Genomic DNA, 15,522 nt, shown 5'->3' on the forward strand with positions numbered 1-15,522 from the left:
CATATACACCATGTTCTGTAAACCACTCCGCCTGTCAATCTACAAAGGCCAGTTATTTGTGGGTTGAGATTTGAATACAATTCTGTTGTGATTCTGTTTAAAAGTCATTCTGCACACCTTAATTTTATTGCCACCAATTTTTCTCCCCTTGGTCTCTTTTACAGCTGCTTGTGCATATTCAATTTCATTGTAGAGAATCAGGGCCATGCCTTTCAAACGGTCAAATACCACCTGTAAAAAATAACAAAACAAAGTAAAACCTAATAAGAACTTCATCCACTGGACTTAAGTTTCAGCCTCCACAAAATCCTCAGTCCAAAGAACATTACCAAGTATCATACATATTTTATTCTAGAAAAAATTATAGGCTTTTATTCCTGAGGCACATTATACTAAGCACCCAATAAAATATACAGAGACTGTTTGGAATCATGGATATTGTGGCTTGAGATATATTATGCCTTTATTTTTTCTGTATTTTACTTTGCTTTCAATGTTCTGTTTTTGGTTTTGGGTTTTTTGGTACCGAGGACTGAACTCGGAAGGTCCTTGTGCTTGTGCAGCAGGCGGCAAAACCACTGAGCTAAATCCCCAGCCCTTTGTGGTTTGGTTTTTATTAGTGCTTTTTTTTTTTTTGGGTACCGGGGATCGAACTCGGGACCTAGCAATTGCAAGACAGGCGCCGGAACCACTGAGCTAAATCCCCAGCCCTTTTGGTTTGGTTTTTGAAACAGCATCTTGCTGTATAGTTTAGGCTGGCCTTGAACTCACTATGTAGCCGAGGCTGGCCTCAAACTTGTAGTGATCTTCCTGCCTCTGCCTTTCAAATACTGAGATTACCGATGAGCGCCACCATACCCAGCTTTAACTCTAGAGCAATTTCAAACTTTTCAAAAATCTCAGCTGGTTCAAATAGTATTTTTTCAAAATATTCTCACCATAAACAAATATAATGCCCTTATAGACCAAATTTTAGCAAAGAAATTAATGTGCTACTTATTAAAGAAAAGGAAAAGGCAGCACTAGAGATTGAGACCAAAGAGACAAAAGAGCAAGAAAAGGAAGTCAGAAGCAAGTCTGAACCATGCCCAAAGCCCCCACCTACCTTTATCACAGGACCGTATCGGCAGAAATGTCGTGTTAAATATTGATCCGACACATTTGAAGACAGCCCATCTAACCATACGCAGTTTGTAGGCATGCTCTTTCCAAAACCCAACTGAATACAAAAGGTGAAATTTCTATTAGTAAAGTTCACAGTCACTACTCAACTAAAATATTCTCAGAAAATTGCTCCTCTGTAGGAAACTTATCAAACTTCTTTTGAGTGTCAGCGATGAAACCCAGAGCACTGAGCATGTTAAACATGTGCTCTATGGGGCCAGGGATTTAGCTCAGTGGTTCCGGCACCTGCCTCACAAGCACAAGGTCCCGAATTCGATCCCTGGTACAAAAAAAAAAAAAAAAGTGCTCTACCACTGAGTTACCCCTAGCCCCTTAAATCAACAACTTAAGTGGAAATTATGTGGTTAAAATTAAACAGAAATTGGGCCAGGGATTTAGCTCAGTGGCACCGCACCTGCCTGGCAAGCGCATGGTCCTGAGTTCAATCCCTAGGACAAAAAAAATAAAAAAGCTGGCCATGGTGGCACACACCTGTAATCCCAGCACTTGGGAGGCTGAAGCAGGAGGATTGCCAAAAGTTCGAAGCCAGCCTGGGCTATATAGTGAGTTCAGGGCCAGCCTGAACTACAAAGGGAGACTCTGCCTCAAAAAACAATAACAACAACAACAACAAAATTTAAATAGAAATTTACAAAAAATAGCAATCCTGTCTGGCTAACCAAGTATGAGTTCAAATTACAGTAAGCTAAGAAGCAGATACAAAGAAAAATGTATCACCTTTATGGTAATCTAACTGTCCTGTAATCTTAAATAATCAGGCACAGGCATAAAAACTCCAAATCTTAAAGCAAATCATAACGCAATATTCTGTGAAAATTCATTTACCTTGAGGCGATTATTTCCAAGGTACTCCCCATCCATTTTCTTAATAGCTTTACAAACACTGGCAATATCACAGTATTGCAAGAATGCATACTGAGGAACTCCATTTACTTTCTTAATATCAATGTCCTGAAAAAGCAAAAATATCACTTAGTAATATTCCAACAAGAAAAGAAAACAGAATTAGCCAAGTTCACATAGGGTGATTATTTCTTTTTTAAAAAATTCCCAGGGCCAGGGATTTAGCTCAGTGATGCTACCTCTTGCCTCCCAAGCGCAAGGTCCGGAGTTTGATCCCCAGTATCAAAAACAAAAAAATTCCCAATATTCACTTTCTTAGTTAAAAGTGTACATCAGAATATAACTGTAAATCAGTAATTAAAAACTATCACAATATTTATGGTCACAGATTATTAAATCTATGCCATGTGAAGCTCTTTGCAGAAGGGCAACTGTACTGCAACTCAAAACTTTAAATGCATAATACCAGTGTTAAAAGAAATTATGATAATGAAAAGGTAGTCTATGTTGTGACATCCTTGTAATTCCCTTTGGCATCATCTAATATCCTAATACGATAAAAATGATTTAAAGCATGCAATCCTGAGCTAGAAGACGCATACACACAAAAATACACACACACACACACACACACACACACACACACACACACACACACACACGTCCCAGATAATATAGTAACAGTCTCTCACATCCAGAATAACAGAAATACCTGAACTACTTTGTGAAGAAATACCTGAACTTCTTTTGTGGAAGCTGAACCAGAAGACCATCCCTAAGTCACCCTACAAAGAGGATCCCTCTCCCCTTAGAATGCACAAACTCTGTAGTGGTACCTGACACTCCTATCCTATCTACTGGGAGAAGAGATGAAAATACCTGATGTGGACAGAGAAACCAAACAGATGGCAAAGCTTATACTTAAACAATAATGACCTGTGTCATGAATTGCAGAGTAAATACTGTAAATATGTAAGCCTCCTTAAGAGAGACTTAATCGAAACTTAAAAACAGCAGTAATACAAAAGCCAAAATCAACACTCAAAAGCAGCAAAATAAGTAATGTATTGAACTGCTCAATGGATCATTAAAAAAGAAGTGATCTAGGGCTGGGGATTTAGCTCAGTGGTGCTGCCACCTGCCTCACAAGCCCAAGGTCCTGAGTTCAAACCTTGGCACACACACAAAAAAGCAGTGATCTACATTACATATTCTTCAAAGTAATGGTAAAGAAGAACTAATTTTCACTGTTACACAGAATATAAAACCTAGGATAATTCTGGCTTGGTGGCGCATGCCTGTAATCTCAGCACTCTGGGAGGTTGAGAAGGATTGCCAGTTCAAGCCCAGCCCGGGCAACCTAGTGACTCAGACCCCATCTCAAAAAAAAAAATTTTAGGGCCCCACGTGTGTTAGGCTGGAGAGCGGGAGTGAGAGCCGCCGCTCGGGGCTGTGAGCCTGTGGGGTCTGGAGTGCGGAGGTTCCCTGTGGCCCCCAGGACGTCACCATGCCTAAAGCACCAAAGGGAAAAAGCACAGAAAAAAAAATCATCCACCCATATAGTAGAAAAGCTGCACAAATTACAAGAGAGGCCCACAAACAAGAAAAGAAGGAAAAATTGAAGAATGAAAAGGCTTTACGTCTCAACCTTATTGGTGAAAAACTGCAGTGGTTTCAAAATGAGCTGGATCCCCAAAAAATGAGATAGTCAAAGAAAGACGCTTGTGAATTAATTGAAAGGTATTTAAATCGATTCAGCAGTGAGCTGGAGCAGATTGAGTTACACAACAGCATCAAGGACAGGCAGGGAAGGCGCCACCAAGCCCGGGAGACGGTCATCAAGCAGACGATGGAGCGTGAACAGAGAGTGAACGACAGCAATACGAAGGCTACGGCCTTGAGATTTCAGACATTTTACATGCAAGTAGTCTGAAAACCTTTAGGAAATGGGATTTGGATCTGAAGAAATTGCCAAACATTAAAACGAGAAAACTTGGTGCAAATGATGCAGTTGCTAAGAAGCACAAGAAGAAAACTCAGAATTTAACTATAGACAAAGATTTAGGGCAACTGGAACTAAAAGGCAAATCAAGTGACTCGGATGAAGAAATGACTCCTGTGGCCTAACTGTCCTTACTTGAGTTGAAAATAAGTAATATGAGAACTTTAAGTCACACTCATTACTCATGAGAAATAATTATCTAGTATTTGCTGTTTAACTCATTCTCTCATAATGTGAATCACATTTGCAGTTTCAAATATGGTATTGTAATTTTTATTTAAAAATGAAAGTTGTGTTTCATTTATATTAAGGTGCTAAAATAGAAAATATATTGTTTTTCATTACTATAACAAAATACCAGGGGCTGGATAACATAAAGAAAAGAAGTTTATTTAGCTCATGGTTTTGGAAGCTGAATGTCTAGACAGCACAGTGCTGGCTCTGGTGAGGCCTCCTCTTGCTGCACGTCATGGTGTGTGGTTATCGCAGTGATGGGAGGGCACAAGAGAGGGAAAGATCACATCACAAGACAGGAAGCCAGAAAATCAAAGGGTCCCATAATGACATCCCACCAGGCCCTGTCTCTTAAAGGCCTGAAAGAATTAAATGATTTCAGGTTAGCTCCATTTGATTATTATATTATTTTCTGCTTTCTCATTGTGAAAAGTAGTAGGTTTTATTCAGACCCAAAGGTTAGAGAGCTAATGATTATAATTGTTACTTCTGAGATACATTACTTAAATTAATATATCAAACATATTTCAAGTACCATGACAAGCATGAATATTCTAGAATTTTGCTCTTCAAATAATTTACTAAATGCTAATATATGTTAGTCTGTCTTTTAAAGGATGCAAGTATAAGTTTTCAAGAAAAGGAAAAAACGCTGTGTGAGATTAACTAGGTATCAACTAAATTGTTAACAACTTATACAAAGTGTTACAACTTTTATACTTCTGAAAATTAAAAATAAAGTTTATTTCTATAACTTCAAAAAAAAAAAATTTAAAGGGCTGAGGACATAGTTCAGTGTGAGGGCCATGGGTTCAATTCCCAGTGTCACAAAACAAAAATCAGGATAATTTCATATATGAGAAATGATCTCCAAAGAACATTGGTGAACAAATAAGTTCACTAAATAGGTTCTCCTAGCTGTTGTATAACCTAAGCAAGAGATCACTTTCCGAAAGTGTGTGTCATTTAAAATAATAAAACTCAATGACAGACATGGTGGCATATGCTTCTAGTCCCGGTGCTCCAGAGGCTGGCAGGAGGATCAGTTAAACACAGAAATTTGAGCACAGCCTGGATAACAATAGCAAGACTTAGGCCTGGGGATTTAGCTCAGTGGTTTTGCCGCCTGCTGCGCAAGTGCAAGGACCCGAGTTCGATCGCCGGTACCAAAAACAAAAAACAAAAAAACAGAAAAAGAAAGAGAGAAAGTGGGGTGAGGGGGAGATGGAAGGAAAGGATGGAGGGAGGGAAGAGAGAGAGAGACAGAGGGGAGAAAAGCATTTGTCAACAATTGCTAGCATGATGAGATTATGGCTTTCAAACAGGATACAGACATGACCGCCTTATTGACACAATTATCAATCTCTTTTCAGCAACACTGATGATCTCTATATCCATGTGCCCAACTATACCTTTTTTACACTGCTCCAAAATTTAAAGTAGCATCTATATTCAAATAAAAGGATGTTTGAAAGTTTTATCAATTTATGGACTTGTGAATGCAAAATTACAAATTAAAATAATATGTATATAAAATTCTAAAGACAAGCTGGAGTCCAAATAGATACAGGAGCTTTGCCTCACTTGTGTAGGTAGGTAGTAGAGATTGAATCAGTACACACCACTCTCATAAAATCAAAAGATTTAAGGGTCAGGGATGTAGCTTAGTAGCGCTGCACCTGCCTGGCAAGCACAAGGTCCTGGGTTCAATTCCTAGTCCTGGAAAAAATTGAAAAATCAAAAGGATTTAGAAAATCAAAAATAACAGGAAAAGAGGCCCGGGGATTTAGCTCAGTGGCACTGTGCCTGCCTCACAAGCACAAGGTCCTGAGTTAGATCCCCAGTACCAAAACAAAACAAAACAAAACAACACGGGAAAAGAAAAGATGAATGCTTTGCTGGTATCATTCTCTTAATATATAACTTTTCTGTTTTCTCTTTTTCTACCAACCAAATATATCTCCTGCTCCTAATTCTTAGGAGGTTTAGATCAGACACCAATAATGTATTATTTACAAGACTAATTATGGTAAATTATGTCATTAAAAACAAAACAAAAAAATGATCTTTTGCTTAGAGCAACAGTGTATACAGCCAGGTGTCATGGTGCACACATGTGATCCCAGCAGCATAGGAAGTCAAGGCAGGTGAATTCCAAGTTCAAGCCCAGTCTTGGCAACTTAAGTAACATAGCAAGACTACATCCCAAAATAAATATATATACAAAAAAGGGCTGGGAATGTAGCTCAGTACACAGGCCCTAGGTTTGATTCGAAGTTAACACCCCATCCCCTGCAAAGTATATAAATAACAATAGATAGGAGAAAGGACAGATGCATGGATACACACACCCCTGAAAGACTAATAACACCTGTTCTTACCAAAAACATTTTTACTCTCCAGAATCCAAATATACTAGAGCAGTTTCTTCTCTGTTACTAACAATGGAAAGACTTGCAAAACCAAAAGTAATTTCCTTATTTATTTTTTCAAACACAGAAGAGAACAGTATACCCCAAGAGTTTAAAGCAATGACCACAGTTTTACTATAAAATGATTTAAGCATTAAGTCACAGGAAACAAAAAAAACTTGTATCCCTAAGAATGACTTACATAAGAAGTGATTTTAATTACAATTTTATTTATTTATTTGGGGTTTTTTGAGACAAGGCCTCTGTAGCCCAGGCTGATCTCGAACTTGAGGCAATGCTTCTGTCTCAGCCTCTAGAGTGGTGGGATTACAGGCATGCACCACCATGGCTGGCTAATTTTAATTAAAACTTTAAAATAGAATTAAACTTCTAACACATGATATCCACATTCTAGTAATCCCTAAGATACCTGATATGCATTTGTGATCATCTAATAACCACACACTAATTTGCTGCTCCTCTTCACAAAGGTTTTCTCTTCCAGAGTTTCCTTTTAACCCATAGGACTACAGATGGTATAAAACACAACCCAATCAGCCAGGCACGGTGGTACATTCCTGTAATGGAGGCTGAGGCAGGACCACTGTGAGTCTGAGCTCAGCCTGGGCTACTCAGTGAGTTCAAGGCCAGCCTGAACTACACAGCAAGACTGTCTCCAAAAAAGAACCCAATGGGGAAAAAAAAAAAACCCAATGGACAAAGAAAGATAAAGAAAATAAATGAGAAAAAATAAATGATATTCTACAGGCTTTTACACGAACAGTACCCAGTGGGCTTCTCTGGATCATCCTCTTTTGCTTTCAGGACAGGATCTCACTACATTGCCTGGGCTGGTCTCAAACTTCTGGACTCAAGTAACCTTCTCACCTCATTCAGCTTCCCAGGTAGCTGGGACTACAGGCATGTGCTGCTGCACTCAGCTTGGGTCATCTTTTAACAGGAGTTAAAAATGCATAAACCAAATGAGAAAATATATTCGAGACACCATTAAATATCATCTTGCCAGGTCTGGGGATTTAGCTCAGTGGTTCTGGCGCCTGCCTCGCAAGCAGAAGGTCCCAAGTTTGATCCCCGGTACAAAAAATATATATATATATACACATACATACACACACACATATAGCCAAACATAATCTGTACTGTACTCTATCCTTTAGGACAAAGACCTAATATTGCTTTTATCATCAAAGCAACATACCACAATCTCTCCGAACCGCTGGAAGGTGTTGCGAAGGTCATGGTAAGTGGTGGTCTTTTCAAGGTTGCCAATGAAGAGAGTTCTTGTTGCTTTGGGATGAAACTCATCTATCCTTTCATCCAAGGGACGGAACTCGTTTTCACTTTCTGTTTCTGTATATTTATATATAAAACTTTCCGTTAATGTATATTTATATATCTGGGAAAAGCTACATTTAGATAACTCTGAAATAATGGAATTGAATGCTAACTAACTGAAAAACTGTAAACATCTCTAAAACAGCTGCCCCTTGGTAACACCAAAGTAGAACAGAAATACAGAGGCTAACAAATGAATTAACACTTGTTTCATCTTTAACACAGAGAATGAACTGACACTGAATGAAATTTCAATCTAAATGAATTTGTTTTCAAAGTAATCACTGACACAGATTTTAAAACTCCAGCAAAAACTGTAAAGCTGGCTCTCGATGTGAAATATAAAACTACAACTTGAAATGTATTTTTTAAAACTCAGGTGAAAATAGTCTAGCTTCATTAATTTCATTTACTTCTCTGTAGCTCCACTTATTAACTTGGTCTAGGGCAGGGACTTTCAAAATTTTGTTGATAATTATAGTACAGTACTGCATGGTCTCTAAGAGGATTAAAATTTTTTTTTTTAAAGAATGGGGTCTTCACTGTATTGTCCAAGCTGACCTCAAATTCTTAGGATCAAGAGATCCTTCTACTTCAGCCTCCCAAGTATGTGAAAAAGCTTTTTTTAAAGTTAAGATTTCAAGCTGACCCTACCACTTAAGAGATCAGAATGGGGCCGGGATTTAGCTCAGTGGTTCCGCCACCTGCCTCAAAAAAAAAAAAGAGATCAGAACGTCACCAAATGAATATCCCTGGATCAGAGCTTCATTATTTAATAACTGTGATTGGTTCTAAGAATATACAAAGGTCATATGACACACTAAATATTATTCTTCATGCAGTTCTGACTTGTTCCAAATGTGTTATATAAGAACTAGAAAAAAAAACAAAACAGAAAAGCAAGGCATGGTGGTACACTCCTGTAATCTCAGCACTCAGAAAGCTGAGGCAGGAGGATCACTGTGAGTTTGAGGCAAGCCTGAGCCACATTGGGAGGCCCTGTTTCAAACAACAACAACAAACTCCTGAGCTGCTCTTAGCTCAGTATAATTTAGGGCAATGCAAATCAACTCAATAGAGAAATGAGTGTGAAGTCCTCCTCTGAAAAGATAAAATTTCCTTAAATTCCTATAATCCAGCAGAAAATTATGCATATTTTACAATATATATGCTAAAACTCTGCACCTACTGTAATATACAAATAACATTTACATATTCTTATTATAGAAATTGTATTTTTTCTCTTAACTATAAAATAAAATGAATATTTTAGAAACATTCATGTTTACCCTATAAAGAGGCCATAAATTCTATTCAAAGTCTTACAGTTCAGTTGTGTGGCGCTAAGGTATAGCTCCATGGGAGTGCTTGCCTAGCATGCATAAGGCCTTGGTGTGGTCCTCAGCACCAAAATTAAAAAGTTCAGCGGTTTCAGATTCACAAGGTAACTACAGAATTTTAATTTTTCTACCAATTCCTTTGCAAATTTATTCAAAAGTGGCTTTAAATCACAGGTCCCCAAAACTGAGTGTGTCAATTTTGAATCACCTCAGCTCGGGTCAAAGAGGCCATTTTTCCCCCAGTACCGGGAATTGAACTCAGGACCTTGTGCTTGCCAGGAAGATGCTGCACCACTGAGCTACATTCCTGGTTAAAGAGGCCATTTTTAAATAAGCACTGCAGCCAGGGATTTAGCTCAGTGGTGTGGCACCTGTCTTGCAAGTGCAAGGTCCTAAGTTCAATCCTTGCTACCAGAAAAAAAAAAAGCTGTTAAATAAGCACTGCAGATTGTTCTGAAATAGAAGAAACACTGACTCATGTTGTGCCTGTTGCAACAGGTCTTATAGGGAGGTTCAACCCAATGAAATATTTCCTTAAAATTCTCAACCGGGCCACACTCAAACACTCAAAAGACAGTGATCAGCTTCTTGGTCACTTTCTTTTTTTTTTTTTTTTGGTACCGGGGATCAAACTTGGGTCCTTGCGCTTATGCAGCAGGCGGCGAAACCACTGAGCTAAACCCCCGGAAAAACATGGATTTTTAAATTTTTATTTATGTTTTTACCGGAAATCGAACTCAGGACCTTGCGCTTACGAGGCAGGCGGCGGAACCACTGAGCTAAATCCCCAGCCTCTTGGTCACTTTCTTTCAAGGTCATGTACCCCAGAATAACGGATCCAATTTGTGCTGGCTGTAATGGAAATAAATCTTGTCTAATGACTTTCTCAAACAATATTAACATGGCTGTGCCTGCCTGGCAAGTACAAGGTCCTGAGTTCAATTCCCAGTAAGGTGGGGGGTAGGGGGAGAGACAATATTAATATGTAAATTTCTTTCTGATTCAGAGTAATTCTGTTGTCATTCTCTAAGATCTCCAACACTCTTTGAGAGGGGGGCGGGGAATTTAGTTCAGTGGTGCTGTGCCTGCCTGGCAAGCACAAGGTCCTGAGTTCGATTCCCAGTATGGGGAAAAAAATAAAATAAAAGAGAGGGCACCAAAAGTATGTCAATGAATGAAGCTATGACTGTGTCCATATTCTGGATAATATACCACTCTCTCACAAGTTGGAATATAGCGTGTGTTATTTGTCTCTTACCTGGTCCTATCCATGCTGTTACTTCAATCTGCATACCAAAGAAAAGCTTTCCTTTTGATGCAGTTAATGCTTTTTCTTGGTCCTCTTGCTGCCGAAAGAACACCAGACCATACCTCTCTTCTGAAGCTCCATGGATCTGCACGGAAGTCACCTTGCCAAATTTCTTAAATTCATGGAAAAGGCCATCTTTAAGGCTTGTGTCTAAATCCCCAAGGAAAAACAAGTTAACAAGTTAGTTATAACTTAATAAACAAACTATTAAATCTCTCATTTTTTTTTTTTAATTGAGACAGGGTCTCACTCTAGTTCAGGCTGGCCTTGAATTCACTATGTAGCCCAGGCTGGCCTGGAACTCATGGCAATCCTCCTGCTTCAGCCTCCTGAGTGCTGGGACTACAGGCATGTGCCACCATGCCCAGCTAGCAAACTATTAAATCAAGATTCCCAGAGTCTATTTCATTCCTCAACAGTAGCTGAATGTACAATCGTAAAATTTTACCTGTAGAGCGTACTGGAAGATTCTGAACCTTGATCCCAAAACTCTTACGGGGCTCATCTTTTTCCAGAGATGAAAGCAACTGGGAAGTGGGAGCCGGGACTGCTGCAGACTGAACTGATCGGGCTGGAGAGTCATCACTCGAACTGCTGCTGGACTCACTGCTGCATAAAGTCAAAACAAAACAAAACATACTCACAAACTTTAGTGATAAAACTATGTGAGTAGCATATAAAACTTAATATTAACATAAGATATAAAAATTCTTAAAATTAACAAGTAACAGGGCCAGAGATTTAGCTCAGTGGTTCCGCCGCCTGCCTTGAAAGCAGAAGGTCCCAAGTTCGATCTCTGGTATACCCCCCACCCCAAAAAAGCAAGAAAATTAACAAGTAGCAATAATTAACAGTTCTAAGCTTTATGACTGGGATCTCTGGAGCCCGACATTCTCTACATCTACCACACTTAGTCTCCAGAGATGGCAGAAGACAGTGCACACTGGCTTGAGAATGGGACGTAAAAGTAACACTGTTTTACCAACATATCCTACCCAACAGCAACATTCTACATTCTATGAGTCATTCTAGTGATTTGTTTGAAATGAAATAAAGCCAGAGAATGCAATTCACTTAGACTATATTAGTAACAGTAAAAGAACAATGGATATATGGTTTTGGATTCAGCGATATAGATTCCAATCTTGACTCACATATGTATCACACATTCTTGGACAAATTATTTAACCTCCTGCTAAACCTCAGTCTCCACATCCATAAAATGAAATGGTATTTATCTCATGGGGTTAAGAATTAAATAATATAACCCACAGGTGTGGGGTTTGAAATGCCAGGTATTCAACACATTTCTGGCACTGCTTTCCCACTACAGGTTGAGTATCCCTTATCTGAAATGATTGGGTCAAAAACTTTCAAATTTCAGGTTTTAGAATACTGGCGTTCTTGGGGATGGGTCTCAGGTCTAAACATGGAGATCATTTACATTTCATACGCAACTTATATACACAGCCTGAAGGTAACTTTATGTGATATTTTTAATAATCTTGTATAAGGAACAACGTTTTATGATACACAGTTTTCAACTTGTAGTGTCATGTTTCAGATTTTGAACATTTCCAACTTTTTTTTTGGTACCAGGGGTTGAACTTGGGACCTTGTGCTTGCGAGACAGGTGGCGGCACCACTAAGCTAAATCCCCAGCCCCCAATTTTGGATTTATGGATTAGAGATGCTCAGTCTATATTATTATTCGTAATAGTACCTCACTGGAAAATTAAATTTTTGAACAAAAGAATAAGATAATTTTGCTTGACTTTTATTAGTTTAGGCTCTGATGTTTGGTTAATGTGAAAAGTAAGTTGGGTGTGGTGGTGCACGCCTGTGATCCCAGCACTCGGGAGGCTGAGGCAGGAGGATCACTGTGAGTTCAATACCAGCCTGGTTCAAGGCCAGTCTGAACCACATGGCAAGACCTAGTCTCAAAGAACCAAAAAAAAAAAAAGTGAGAGTTAAAGAAATGGGATTTATTACTCTCTTAGTTTAATAAAATCCTCAAAAGAAAATCAATTAAAAAACAAGAAAACAGGGCCGGGGATTTACCTCTGTGGTTCCACCACCTGCCTTGCAAGCGCAAGGTCCCAAGTTTGATCCCTGTTACCTGCCCCCCAAAAAAGAGGCACCAAAAGCTGTTTACAGATACAGCCACCTTTGTGAAGTTTTGTTTCATATCTTCCTGTTACAGAAGCCTCATTCAAACAAGTACCTGGAGGTTAATCCATTTTAAACACACTAACTATAGGAAATAATCCATGGTAGTTTTTGTTATTTATACTACAACCACAAATGTCATATCCAGGACAATTACAATATTCAGACAAATGAGTCCAACCTTAGGATGAGAAAAGTTTATTGCTTTTTTCAAAAATAAATATAGCATGCTTTCTTACAGAACCAGCTTTTATATTTAGTTCTCACATGCTAAGGCAAAAAGAAAACTTTATGAGGTTATTACAAGAACTTTCACTTCTGCAGCTTGAAATGTGGAGAAAGTCAAGCTAAGTACAACTGAACTAAGTAGGGACAGAAGCCTCAGGGTACGGATGGGGCTCAGCTTGGTTACAGAGCACACTTGCTCTTCTAACTTGCTCCCAATAGTGGAGTGTATGCTCTCACTGTGTTCAGTTCCCAGCATCAAACATCAGCGACAACATACGACAACAACAAAACTCCTTTAGATAGAACCACAGCTGTCATTGCCAGGCCTCCTATACTGTACGTGATCAGGTTTCAGTTTTCTCTTCTGTAAAAAGGGAAACTTTTTTATATCATTACTTAAAAGCAGTGTTACTAGCACCAGAAAGTATCCTGATTAGAATATTACATTGAAATTCAGGTTACAGAGCCGGGGATTTAGCTCAGTGGTTCCACCACCTGCCCTCCAAGTGCAAGGACCCAAGTTTGATCCCTGGTACCAAAAAAAAAAAAAAAGAGTAGAAATTCAGTTTACAAAATTAACCTTGTTTTTTAGCACAAAATGGAAAAGAAGTCTTGTCATACGTGCTACATAGAAATATTTAAACTGGATGTGGTGGTGTATGCCTGTAATCCCAGCACTTGGGAGGCTGAGGCAGGAGGATCATCACTGAGTTTGAGGCCAGTCTGGGTTACATAGTGAGTTCAAGGCCAGCCTGAACTGCCTAGTGAGACCCTCTCAAAAATATGAATAAATAAATACTCTAAGTAATACAAGATTATTCACAAAGCTACAAGAAGACTACAGTATAGAATGTTATGTGATTTATCAACTTAATAAATTCCAATGAATCATAAGGTAACTAATTAGGAATGTATTTTAATTACAATACTACCAATAGTATATACAACAAGATTTCTTAGTAACAGTAAGTAAAGAAGTAAAGGCGGCCAGGGGTCAGGGCACATACCGACAGTCCTAGCTACTTGGGAAACTGAGGCAAGAAGATCCCCCTGCAAGTTCAAGACCATTCTAGAAAATTAAGAAAGATTCTGTTTCAAAAAACAGGGCTTGCTTAGCATGCACCAGGCCCTATATTCAAGCCCCACTTTAAAAAAAAAAAAAAAGTAGTAGTAGTCAACACACATGGGCTAAGGCAGAATTTCTGGCTATTGAAATGAGACAACAACAACAACAAATATATATATATAAATATATATATATATATATATATATGTATTACAAAAATAGAACCCACAGTAGTGGTATACGCCTATAATCCTAGCTGCTTAAATCAGAGGAAGGAGAATCCTAAATCAAAGCCAGCTTGGACAATTTAGAAACTCTCTCTAGAATTAATAAAAGGGGCTGGAGACATAGCCTAGTGGTAGAGCACTTGCCTAGTATGTGCTAGGCCCTAGGTTCCATCACCAGTACCAAAAAAATAAAAAAGAACAAAAGCTTTGTTTCCATTTAGCTTTTGTAAATGAGGATGGGAAGAGGGGTTTACAGGCAGGTAGGGGGAATGGGAAAAAATAAGAATCAAGATACATTACATACAGGTACAAATTCCCTATGATGAATGTCATCATTATGTATGCCTAAAATGTACCAAGAAACTTACATAAATACATTCATACTTACACACATTCATACATACAGAAGATGCCCTGTCAATGGTAATAATTGTTTAAAGAAAGCATGTCAAAATTTTTGGGTTACCTGGGCCACACTGAGTGAAGAGGAATTATCATGGGCCATATAATAGTTAATGTATATAAGTAACACAACTTCCTGTATTTCTAAGTATTTGTCATTCTAGTATTTTAAAAACCAGTGGGGGGCAAGCAGCCAGCAGGCTGGACATGAATGGTTAAAATAAAGTAGAAAATAGTGACATATATTAGATTTGCTGTGAATCTCATCCACACTCTCTTTGATGAATCCCTTGGGGCCACACCAATTCTGAAACATGATGTAAAATTCAACTGCTGACTAAAGTGGTAACTAAAAAGAGTAACAGGTTTTTAAATGAACTATGAAATAATACAAGATTTGAGTTCACATTTTGGTTTTGGTTTGTTTGTCTGTTTAAGACAGGGTCTCATTATATAATTCAGACTGGCCTTAACTCACTATGTAGCCTAGGCTGGCCTCGAACTAGTGGCGATTCTCCTGCCTGAGCCTCCCAAGTGCTGGGATTACAGGTGTGTGCCACCACGCCCGGCTACATTTTGCAATGTTAATATAAACTATAATGAATACCTTCAGTATAGTATATTAAATATACTACGGATTTTAAAGATATTGAATCAAAAGAGAGAGTCACAGGTTTAGATACCCAAATATTTTTCAGTCCTACTGATCTAATATAAATAAAGGCCAGATCCCCAGAAATGTGTTCATGT

The 15,522-nt window shown here is 38.5% G+C and overlaps 1 protein-coding gene and 1 pseudogene across 4 annotated transcripts in view; one reads left to right on the forward strand and one right to left on the reverse strand.

The window, feature by feature from the left end:
* Positions 1 to 15,522, reverse strand: part of Spen (spen family transcriptional repressor) — an 85,826-nt gene that overhangs the window by 16,062 nt on the left and 54,242 nt on the right. For all 4 annotated transcript variants that reach the window (XM_087215736.1, XM_087215734.1, XM_004850347.4 and 1 more), the window contains 6 exons: positions 11,129 to 11,289; positions 10,630 to 10,830; positions 7,895 to 8,046; positions 2,011 to 2,136; positions 1,106 to 1,219; positions 118 to 231 (listed from right to left, as the gene is read on the reverse strand). In XM_087215736.1, coding sequence (XP_087071862.1) covers positions 118 to 231; positions 1,106 to 1,219; positions 2,011 to 2,136; positions 7,895 to 8,046; positions 10,630 to 10,830; positions 11,129 to 11,289 — 868 coding nt within the window. The remainder of the gene's footprint in view (positions 1 to 117; positions 232 to 1,105; positions 1,220 to 2,010; positions 2,137 to 7,894; positions 8,047 to 10,629; positions 10,831 to 11,128; positions 11,290 to 15,522) is intronic.
* On the forward strand, positions 3,414 to 4,288 carry LOC101710089 (translation machinery-associated protein 16 pseudogene; annotated as a pseudogene).

Source organism: Heterocephalus glaber, unplaced genomic scaffold (assembly GCF_053883595.1).
Source record: "Heterocephalus glaber isolate CG9 unplaced genomic scaffold, H.glaber_assembly_v1.0 deba00001452, whole genome shotgun sequence".
In the NCBI taxonomy this organism is placed as follows: domain Eukaryota; kingdom Metazoa; phylum Chordata; class Mammalia; order Rodentia; family Bathyergidae; genus Heterocephalus; species Heterocephalus glaber.